Source organism: Pseudorca crassidens, chromosome 5 (genome assembly GCF_039906515.1).
Source record: "Pseudorca crassidens isolate mPseCra1 chromosome 5, mPseCra1.hap1, whole genome shotgun sequence".
NCBI classification, from domain to species: domain Eukaryota; kingdom Metazoa; phylum Chordata; class Mammalia; order Artiodactyla; family Delphinidae; genus Pseudorca; species Pseudorca crassidens.
The window spans coordinates 46,118,350-46,129,220 of NC_090300.1; the positions used below are offsets into that span (position 1 = coordinate 46,118,350).

Sequence of the window (10,871 nt, forward strand, 5' to 3'; positions counted from 1 at the left end):
TCAAACTCCAAGAGTGTGCCTTATTGGAGAATCTGTGCTCTCATCATGATAGGTTAACACAATCAGATGCTTGAGGACAAAGTGAGGATGGTTGAAGACCAAAATGCAACTAATATCAAAAACTGAGAATAATGATTTATAATCATATGAATTGTCCATCTTGTGCTTACATTTTCATTCTTACAGCTTTTTTTTTTTTAACGTGAAAGGTTTGCTATTTGCTTTGATAATCCTGAGATTAGTCTTTTCTCCTTTCACAAGGCTTTTCACATCAGACATTGTGAGTTAACCAGCATTTCATGTGTTTCCATTTCTGATCAAGGCACTTTTGAGTTAAACAGCCTTTAGAATGGAATTTCCAATAGAACTATAATAGCTGAAAATGCTAATTATTCTCCCCGCTCTTGATATCAATCTGTGTTTATTCTTTAGGTCTATTTAAGAATTCAGTCTTGTCATTCTGTGCAGATAAAAAGCAGTTTGCATTCTGTTATTGAATATGACCTTCTTAACGAGGAGGTTAAATATTAATGGAGACTAATTGATGACTAATTTTAACAAGGAAAGGCATTATCAGTTCGAAGCCAGAGCTTAATGGGTTGTGCACTTCAGCAGGTAGTTGCATACTCAGTGATACTGTCAGAAGGCGGGGGAGGAGGAAGGAGAGGGGCTGGACAGAGGGCACCGGGCAGGTAATAAGGGCGGCCTCCAACTAGACCAGATTGTGCAGCTCTACTTGCTTTTATCCATTGTCATTCCATGAGGAGTTTGAGGAGAGAGAGCTTGTCCTTTTGTGTCTTGTGTGGGCTCCAGGCAAACAGCTCTTCCCTCTTGCTTCCCTTCTGACTCTGACCACCCCAATCCCTCACTGTCTGTCGACATAGACCTCATTTCTGTCCTCGTGTTGGGTTTTCCTGCCTCTGCCTTTACAGTTCGCCCCCATCACCCCCTGGCGCCGACCTGTTTCTGGCCGCCAGTCTTTGCTGTCAGACTCCATATAGGCTAGTTTGTATAGGCTTCCCCCCCGCTCCCCATGGCTCCATAGGACCTGGTTGTTGGCATCTGTCATTTACTGGCCCTTCCAGGCCCTCCTGCTTGAAGAGCCCACCTGACCCCCCATCCTTCCCACTTTCAACTGGGATTTCACAGAAACTCAGCACCAAAAAGAAGCAGAAAATAAATATCAATCGTCTGAAGCTTCGAGCTGATTCTGATTCTCTCCGAATCCTTTGAAGTGTGATATGCATTTAAATCAAGAGTAGCAGAGACAACAATGATTTGGGAAAATGATAATGTTATCCTAGCCTATTTCAGTGAGACTCCAACATGGTTAAGAAAATTGACTGTCAGATCTGATCAGTGTTGTTGAAGTGAACAGCTGTCATTCTCCGGGTGGCTGGAGTCAAATTCTTACCCAGCAGGAGTAGTTTTAATGACTGAAGGACCAGTAACCACGAGAAGCAGCCTAACCTCAAAGCACCACTGACCTGTATTGCCTCTCTCTCCTGTTTTGCAGGCACAACGTGTTTGATTGCTCTGTTGTCAGATAAAGACCTCACCGTGGCCAATGTGGGTGACTCGCGTGGGGTCCTGTGTGACAAGGACGGGAATGCCATTCCTTTGTCTCATGATCACAAGCCGTACCAGCTGAAGGAAAGGAAGAGGATAAAGAGAGCCGGTGAGTTTGTGAATGCCTCCGAGGACTTTGTGCTGTCTTGTTCAAGTGGACAAGGTGGCTTGCTGGGAGAGCCCCTGGGGGAGAAGATGTTCCTTTACCCAGTGATGAGTAGATCAGTACAGAGGCTGCTGCTGAGGCAGCTGGGACTGGACTTTGTAACATTTCCTATCTAATGAGTGGCCACTGAATTTGCCCTTCTTTGTGGCCACAGATTACAAAAGAGCCAAAAAAAAAAGCCCTTAGTTTAAAGGCTAATGAGCTCTTTGGGCCCCTGCTTGCCATACCCCACTTCTCTCCAGCCGTGCCAAACTACTAACCACCAAACGAACCATGGAGCTGATACCTCTGTGCCTTTGCCAGTGTTGTCCACACCGTCTAGTGGGTAACAACGACCTTGTCCTTTAAGACTTGGTTTAAGGGTGTCCTTTTGGCAGCCTTCCCTGTCACACCCCTTCAGTCTTTCCCCAGCATCCCATGTGGACCTCTTGGGTCACCTTTCACATGTGTGGACATACCTGGCCCTCTTATCTGTCTTGCCTTCCTGACCATGAGTTCTTTGAGGCAGGAGCTTGGTCTGTTCATCTCTATACTCCCAACACTGAGCTCAGTGCCTAAGTACATATTTCAGTTTGGGGAGGGGGAGAATCCCTTTTTCACTTTTTCAACATCTAGAGGCTTGGGGGTACAAACTTACATCTTGGAACTGAGAAACAGGTAGGGAATGTAGTAGACAGACAGACATTAATAATAAATAAGTAAAAATAGGTAAATGATCTAGTATATTACAAGGTGATAACTGCTATGGAGAGACACAAAGCAGGTTAGGGAACGGGGAGTGTCACGGGGTGGTCAGCATAGGCCTCACTAAGGTGACATTGGGACGAAGACTTGAAGAAAGATTATCAGTTGATGATTACACTTTCATAGTCAATTTGGGGGGATTCTTTTCTACCCGTGCAGGGGAGGAGCCCTTCCCTCCCCAGACTGACAACCACAGCATGTAGCCTCTGTGTCACATGCTAAGCCACAGGCCCAGCTGCCGAGGGAGCTCAGGTACCCTGGGTCTCAGCCCAAGAAGGGCCCCTGCTGCCTGGGGGAATCTACAGGTTGACCCTCAATGTCTACACATCAGCTTCTGCCCAGAACCTAATCAACATTTGAGTTTTCACAGGAGGAAGCTATACTGTTGAGTCCAAAAGCATTGAATTTTATTCAGTGACTGCTTGAGATGCAGAATACTTTTTAATGAAAGCTTTGGTCAGGTTTTCTGTTGATGGGATGGAACAGTGTTTTAAGAGCATCTATCGTGCTTTGATGAGCTTCCCTCCTTACGAAGACAGCATCTCAGTCCACTGTGGCCCTGGACTTAGGATACAGTCAGCCTGCTCCTGAGGAAGCACAGGCAGGGATGTGTAGACGGAACATGTGGAGACGCCACCTTAGCATCCAGCGCTCTCCTGAGATGTCAACCCATTCTATCCTCTCTCCTCTTCCCTGCCGTACCCATCCACCCTTCCCTGCCCCCACAGTGATTACAGTAGCAAATTCTGACAGCATCTCCAAGGAGGTTAATCTCACCTGTGTCAAGGGTGTATTTTACATCAGGGCTTAATGAACAATGACTGGTTTTCTTATCTTTGTGTGTGTTTTCTCTGACCTCAGCCTTCCCTTCTGGACATCTCTACCCCTCCTGTTTTGTGTGACAGTACGCTGCAACCAGTCTAGGCCAAATACACGTTGGTCTTTCTGTCTCCAGTCCTTAAGCTGTTTCCACAATAACAGTGATGTCAGCTGCCACTTACTGTGTGCTCTGTGCTGGGAGCTAAGCTGAGCGCTTTACATATACTTTCTCTTTCCCTACCTTACGAGGTTGATGATGTTATCCTTATTTTACAACCAAGGAAGTGGAGCCTCAGAGAGGCTAGTGTGCCCAAGGACACAGCTTGTGAATGGTGAGACCAGAATTGAGACCCAGGACAGTGACTCCAGAGCCCATGCTCTTGCCCAGGAGACCACACTTCCTGGAATGTTCTCGTACATCCCTGCCCATGGAAGTCCTACCCATCGTTCAAAGCCCAGCTTTAATGCTCACTCCTCCCTGATTATCACAACCAGAAATCTTCGCTCCCTCCTCCCCATCTGCCTACAGCATTTAGCAGGTACTAGTCTCTCCCTGAAGAAATGCTGCTTTGTGCTTGTAGCTATTGATACAGGTGGCTTTTCCCTCCTGCCAGGCTGTCTACTTCTTTATAGAAAGGTTTGGATCTTGTCTAACTTTATAGCCTGCAAATTTCCCTGCATGGAATATATATTTAATAAATATCTGACAAATAATATGCAAATGGACAAAGTTCTAGCTCCCTTAAAGAAAAAATAATAATAGATAATACTGAATGCATGTTATATGCAGGCACTGTGCCAGGTGATTAATATGGAATAACTAACTCCTTTATTTCTCACAACTCCTCAGTGGAATAGGTACTGTTACTGTCCCAATTTTGGAACCAAGGGAACCAAGGATCAGAAAGGGTTTCTCATCCAAAGTCCCACAAAGCTGAAAGTAACAGAGCCAGGAATCAAATCTAAGCAGTCTGCCCCGAGGGCCTGAGCCTTTAACAACTGTGCTAAAATGCACCATTCTTTAATCCTGATGCTATCGGGGGAGGTGTTTTGAGATACAGGCACACCCAAGGGCAGCCTCAAGCTAATGATGGATCCCAGTGGTATTCTCTGGTACCATCCACCTGCCTTTCAGTGCTGTTTTGCTGCTGTCCCTGGATCTCCACCCTAGGGCTCCCTACTGTCAGTCACTGCGCTGCCAAGGTGTCCTTAAGTTAAAACTGATGCCCTCACCCATCCATGCCTCCTACCCTCAATATTCTTATTAATTTGGTCTTGAAGCCTTTTAAGATACCAAGGATGAGGGCCTGAGGATCTACCCGCAGAGCATCAAACCTCAAGCCACGCAGAGGAACGCTGTTCCCTCCTGGTAGCGCCAAGGTGGGGTGAGGGGAGCACATAGGTCACATGCAGTAGGTCAGCCCTTTGCAGACGCACGCGGACCGCACCCGGGGTGTGAGAGAGCAGCTGGTCAAGCTAATGGGCTCGTTCTATCTTTCCAGGTGGTTTCATCAGTTTCAATGGCTCCTGGAGGGTCCAGGGAATCCTGGCCATGTCTCGATCCCTGGGGGATTATCCGCTGAAAAATCTCAACGTGGTCATCCCAGACCCAGATATCCTGACCTTTGACCTGGACAAGCTCCAGCCCGAGTTCATGATCTTGGCATCAGATGGCCTCTGGGATGCTTTCAGCAACGAAGAAGCTGTTCGATTCATCAAGGACCGCTTGGATGAACCTCACTTTGGGGCCAAGAGCATAGTTTTACAGTCGTTTTACAGAGGCTGCCCTGACAACATCACAGTCATGGTGGTGAAGTTCAGGAATAGCAGCAAAACAGAAGAGCAGTGAACCCTCTGGGGTCTCAGCTGCCTTAGACTAAAGGACTTTCAACACACTGGTCTCTTTTAATGTAGTGAAAGGTGTGGGCGTTACAGTTAGGATCATCCATCCCAGACATGGGGTTCCCCATCCCCGGCCGTCTTAAGTCTATGTGCCGTGATGAACAGAGGATGTTCTTGGCCAATGTAGTTGAGAGGCTGGAAAATGGTTTCTTCGTGTTTTCCCAACTCTTTCATCCAATGTGCAAAATATATAAATATATAGCTGTACAGTCACATGTATGAAGTGAACGGCATATGTGCCACATATTCTCCTTTTATGATTGTTTTCAAGATCCCTTACAGGGCCCTCCAGGCATCAGACTTTGTGTCCTCTCATTGGAGCAGTGAGTCAGGGCCGATGTGGCCACACCCTGTGCTGAGGGGCAGAGCTGTCCTGAGAATGCTTTGTCCTCTTGAGCCCAGGTTTTCTGCTCTGCAGCAGCCCTGCAGACACAGATTTGGAAATGGTTTATTATTCCGTGGCTACTCTTGGAGGCTGAGGGACGTGGGGAGGATGAGAGCCGCCTGCACGGCAGAAGTAAACTTCTTCCCTCGCTTTCTTTATTAGTTAAATAGACTTTGTGTACCACCTGACCAGTCTTTGTGTGTTTATCCTAATCATGCATGACCTTAATCTTTGGCCTACACCTTACCTAATGTAATAGGCAGCTGTTAAACTTTACCACCAGACACCACGATTTTTTTACATTACCAAGTGAAAAAAGCAAATCACAGTACCATAATCCCTGCCACCTTTAAGAGTAGATAGAAGACACCATGGCCGAATAAGTCACAGCGCCCCTTGGGAAGTCTGCTATTTGCATTCAGAGAGAACGCTGGTGAGGTTGCCACCTCGAATCGAGCTCCAGCTGCCCAGTTTTGTGCATCTTTTCCTCTCCTGTTCTAGTAGCTTTCAAGTGTCTCTGAAGCAGTGTTCTGAGAAGCAGCGGTGTAGAACTGCATGTGTGCTCCCGGAAGCCGAGTACAGAGTTCGCAGCCAAGTTTTGGAATTTGGTGGTTAAGTACTGGGACGCGCTTCCCCTAGACAGTGGAAAGGCAGCAGTCTTTAACATCTGGTTGCAAACCACTGAGTTATTTTTGCGGCCAGACTTGCTGCTTTTCATTTCTTATCACCAAAGTCACATTTCCAATCTCAGTATTTTATAAGTTAATTACAGAAAATGCTGGGTCATCCTGTTTCCCTGGCTGAGGGGCTCAAACAGCCAAACAAGATTTTCATTGCATCCCCACCCCTCTGTGTCTGAAATGCCAGAGCGGCCACCTGGTTTTGTCCTTCCAGAGTGAGCATTTGCCTTTATAGCTTCTCAAAGGCCCCATTCACCGGCCACCTCCTGCCCACGATGCCGCTTCCCTGCTTGCTTCAGCTGTGGAGCGTTCCTGAAGCAGGTTCTAGGAGTGAACTCAGGAGGATGAAAAGATTCCCTTGTGGCTGCCAAGGACTGTAATCTATCTGGATTCCTCTGAGCACTTAACCTTTCTTTGACTGAAAGAATGACTAGTGGTTTTCCAAGAGACGTGCTTACTTTGGTAAACTATAACATTAGAATTTACAGCATGAGAATTAGAACCTCGGTTTTTTTTCTTCTTTTTTTTTAAGCCATCTAGTACAAAATACCTGCCACCATGTTAGATTGGAGTATCTGCCTATTGAGAGGCACTGAACATTTGGATGTGTGTATTTGAGGCGGGGGTTGGGACGGGAATGTGGGAAACATGCAGGTTGTGATCAGTGATGGGACAGTCAGGCCAGGTGGCCTGAGTTTGCTTGGTGATTTTAGGACGTCCTGATTCTGGAGAGTTACCAAAGCCCACCCTCTAACCGGAGTCCAGGAATAAGCAGTGTCAGCGTATTACAGTATGCAGTTAATTTTCCTTTTTTATTTTTAACTTAACCCAAAATTCATAATAACGATGGAAAGATATTTTTAAATGCTATGATCACTGTGATTGTCTAAAATGAAAACGGTACTGTTTTGGTGAAGATGAAGGAGAAAAGCGACTTAGTTAGTAAATTAGTGTTTATTTGCCCTGCAAAATGTCTTACTAGATGGTGCCGAGTGCAGGAGTGCATGGCTTTCCTTCTGAGTTCACAAGGCATCTTCTAAACTTTGCTTTGTAGAATTAATTCATTTCTGACTTTAATCAAGTAGTGCGTGTATTTTTTACTCCCTTTCTGCCTCTTTTTCTCCCACTTTGGCTTGTAGATTTTTGAAAAACAGAAGTTCTAGGCAAAATAGTAGCAGTTTGATTAATAGTTATGTCTCAAAATCAGGCTACTTTGTTCCCTTCCCCATCCTCCTGGAGCTCTCTCTCCCTGAGCCGCCTCCAGCTGTCGGGGGTCTGCAGACATCACCCGGCATGCCCTGTGGCTCACCGGCCAGCCACTCCCATTTTCCAGGGACAGGGAAGGTTGAGTCTAGTTAGGGAAATTGATTTGAGAAGTTTGCATGTGAAGCTTCCCTAAACAGCACTGCCAAAGCTTTGGAATCGTCACCCAGACCCCCTAGCCTGAGTTCGCATTGCCAATAGCCCCCATGGTGCCAAATTTTGGAATGGTTTTATAGTCTTTTAGAAATGAAGCTGGGAGCCAATGATCACCTGCTTATGAGCCCCCAGCAAGATGCCAAGCCCAGGTCTTCATTAATGCACTGCTCTCCCGCTGCTCCACTGGCAATTTGTACTCTTAAAATGGGTTGGGATTGGGGGGGTGGGGGGAGAGACAGGGAAACTTTTTTTTTAATTCACTGTATTTGCAATTCTCTAATAAAAGGAATAAATAATACTTATATGGAAAACTCCAAAGCTAGTTCCCAAGATCGGCATTTATTTCACATGACCAACTTGCCCAAAGCACTTAACTCTGAGGTCGCTGTTCTAATGCAACATGACTGTGCATCTTACTGGTAACCAGTGGCTACATTCCATTCCTTGCCTTGGACTGAAGGCATTGGGCTCTAGAATCTTGTCTATGTGGTAAGAGTATTACAGAGTGTTTTATAGAGTGATGGAGCATATGTGATCTGGATAATTTAAAACTTCCCTGGTGGCGCAGTGGTTGAGAGTCCGCCTGCCGATGCAGGGGACATGGGTTTGCACCCCGGTCCGGGAGGATCCCACATGCCACGGAGCGGCTGGGCCCGTGAGCCATGGCCGCTGAGTCTGCACGTCCGGAGCCTGTGCTCCACAACGGGAGAGGCCACAGCAGTGAGAGGCCCGCATACCGCAAAAAAAAAAAAAACAAAAAAAAAAAACACGTCTTATTTCATACAGCTGTGATGATTTCAGTCCATGAACATTATGTGCAAACAGGATTGCATGAGTGATGGCATCATCAACACTATTTGAGGTGATCCTAGGAAGCTGATTACACGATTGAATTGGATCACTAGGATATCTGGCAATACATGAGGGATTCACAAAGGGAGTGATCGCTTTTTCCTTTGCCAGGTATATTTGATTTTCCTGACATTCCCCCCCTCCCCGCCCGAGTTGTTGCCAGATCTAACTCTCTTGCAACTGGGAACACAAAAACTAGAAAGGGCAACATTTCATTGTACACTTGTAAGTATAGGAATTCATACTCTGGATAAGGTTTTATTTTCCAATGACCTCAGAAAATTGTTTCCTCCTTTTGACCCATTATTAGACTGATCTTCTCTTAATTTTCCCCCCAAATTGCCTTAGCTCTTCACACCAGCATTCCTGACCCAGCTCTGCAGAAATGACATGACCATTAGATACTGTGCTGAGTCCTATTTAACTGACTCTGGATTAAATCCTTCACATCTAGACTTCTAAACTAATTAGTTGAACACTGCAGGAGTAATGAGATACAGTGTTCCCCAAAGTGTGCTCCACAGGACACAAGTTCCAAAGATACTGTTCCAAACACGGGGCTCCAGGGTCAAATGAGTTTGGGAAACATACTATCCTAGAAAGTTAGTACATATAAGCACATCAAAGGTTCTAATTTAAATATCCTCCAGGGGAAATAAACAAACACCACAAATGTAATTCCAGTGCTTTCCAGATTAATCTGACCACGCACACTTTTTGGAGTAACACCTAGTAACACTCCAAGGAGCTCATGTTCCACAGCACCCACTTTGGGAAATTCTGCCATATGGAAATATTACTGTTTTCTCATTCACTATGACTCTTCGCAGTTGCAGTGTAGTTTGCAATTTAGCAGCACTAATTCTTTCACGGAAGAGACTGATTTGTTAGTGAAAGCAGTATTAAGAAATAGTATGATTTAATCTAATTTTATCGATAGCAGAAGCCCAAAAATCCTGCTTGAAACTCTAAACATAGGCTCCCTTCTTTTCATGTGGACGATAAGCAAGAGCCTTACCATAGCTAGGGATTTCTCAAATTTGTTCCAAGGGCTTTCAGTTGCTTTTTTGAAGTTATCTTTGCTTTCCAGATAGAATCAAAATAAGTATGTTTACATTTTATCACAGTGTGAGAGTAAAAATAATATATTTAAAATAAGAGAAAAGGGGGAATGGCATATTTGGTATTAATTCATTTTTTAAATTCTAACTAGATTTTTAAAAATTATGTATCCATTGTATAATAATGGACATGTAAACTATTTACACTTACTCTCTTTTCTTATTCTTTCTGAAATCCCTGTCCCATGTTGTCCCACCTTTCACATTTTATATATATATAATTAAATTTGGCAAGTTATTTGGAGAGAGAATCCCCAAATCACAGAGGAAGCAAATCTAGTCAAAAATATGGTACAAAGTGAATTTAGGATAAAGTCATTATCTTAAAATTATATCCAATATTTAGGAATACACCCTCCCTCTGGTTGTTATCCAGAATAGTATAAAACAGAAAGTAAAGTCACTTAGACTAGGTGGCAGATTGCAAAGGGCAAGTGATAGCTGACACTATAAGGCTTCCGTTAGATATGTGATCCTACACTTGTTTCCTAGTATGTAAATTTATTTGCTAATTCTTAATAATGTTGATGCTTTGTCCATTACTTTTTATTTTTACTACTGTTAAGCTGTTTAACCAAGGGTTGATTATGATCATGTGTTTAGTAGTAGCCACACCATCATTTGTACAATCATTTCAGTAAATACAAGTTAAGGACTTAGAAGAAAACATGTAGCAACTGTTCATTTTAGCATATAAGCATTTGCACAATTCAAAACTCCACCAAAAAGCAAGCAAGTAGCAAAAGTGTAGATTACATTTAGAGATGTGGTTCCATTTACTCTAGAAATCCTATAATCTGGCATTATAATCCCCTCTGACATTTGCCAAATCCACATTAATCTCAGAACCTCCAAGGACCAGAGTCCCTAGCTTTCAGCACAAGCAGATTACTGTGAGGGCTCCGATGGCAGATTGTGGTTGGGGGGAGGGTTAGGGGGCAGGGCAGTCTGCCTGGGTCTCTGCCTCCATAGGAAAGGGCCCATGTTTCAGCCACACTCTCCCATCACCTTTTTTTTTTTGCGGTACGCGGGCCTCTCTCTCACTGTTGTGGCCTCTCCTGTTGCGGAGCACAGGCTCTGGACGCGCAGGCTCAGCGGCCATGGCTCACGGGCCCAGCCACTCCGCGGCATGTGGGATCTTCCCGGACCAGGTCACAAACCTGGGTCCCCTGCATCGGCAGGCGGACTCTCAACCACTGCGCCACCAGGGAAGC

General features: G+C 45.0%; 1 protein-coding gene across 7 annotated transcripts in view; it reads left to right on the forward strand.

The window, feature by feature from the left end:
* Nucleotides 1–8,002, forward strand: part of PPM1L (protein phosphatase, Mg2+/Mn2+ dependent 1L) — a 335,379-nt gene extending 327,377 nt beyond the window's left edge. For all 7 annotated transcript variants that reach the window (XM_067737896.1, XM_067737902.1, XM_067737898.1 and 4 more), the window contains 2 exons: nt 1,517–1,678; nt 4,801–8,002. In XM_067737896.1, the coding sequence (XP_067593997.1) occupies nt 1,517–1,678; nt 4,801–5,147 (509 nt within the window). In that variant the 3' untranslated portion in view covers nt 5,148–8,002. The remainder of the gene's footprint in view (nt 1–1,516; nt 1,679–4,800) is intronic.
* The last annotated feature ends 2,869 nt before the right edge of the window (nt 8,003–10,871 follow it).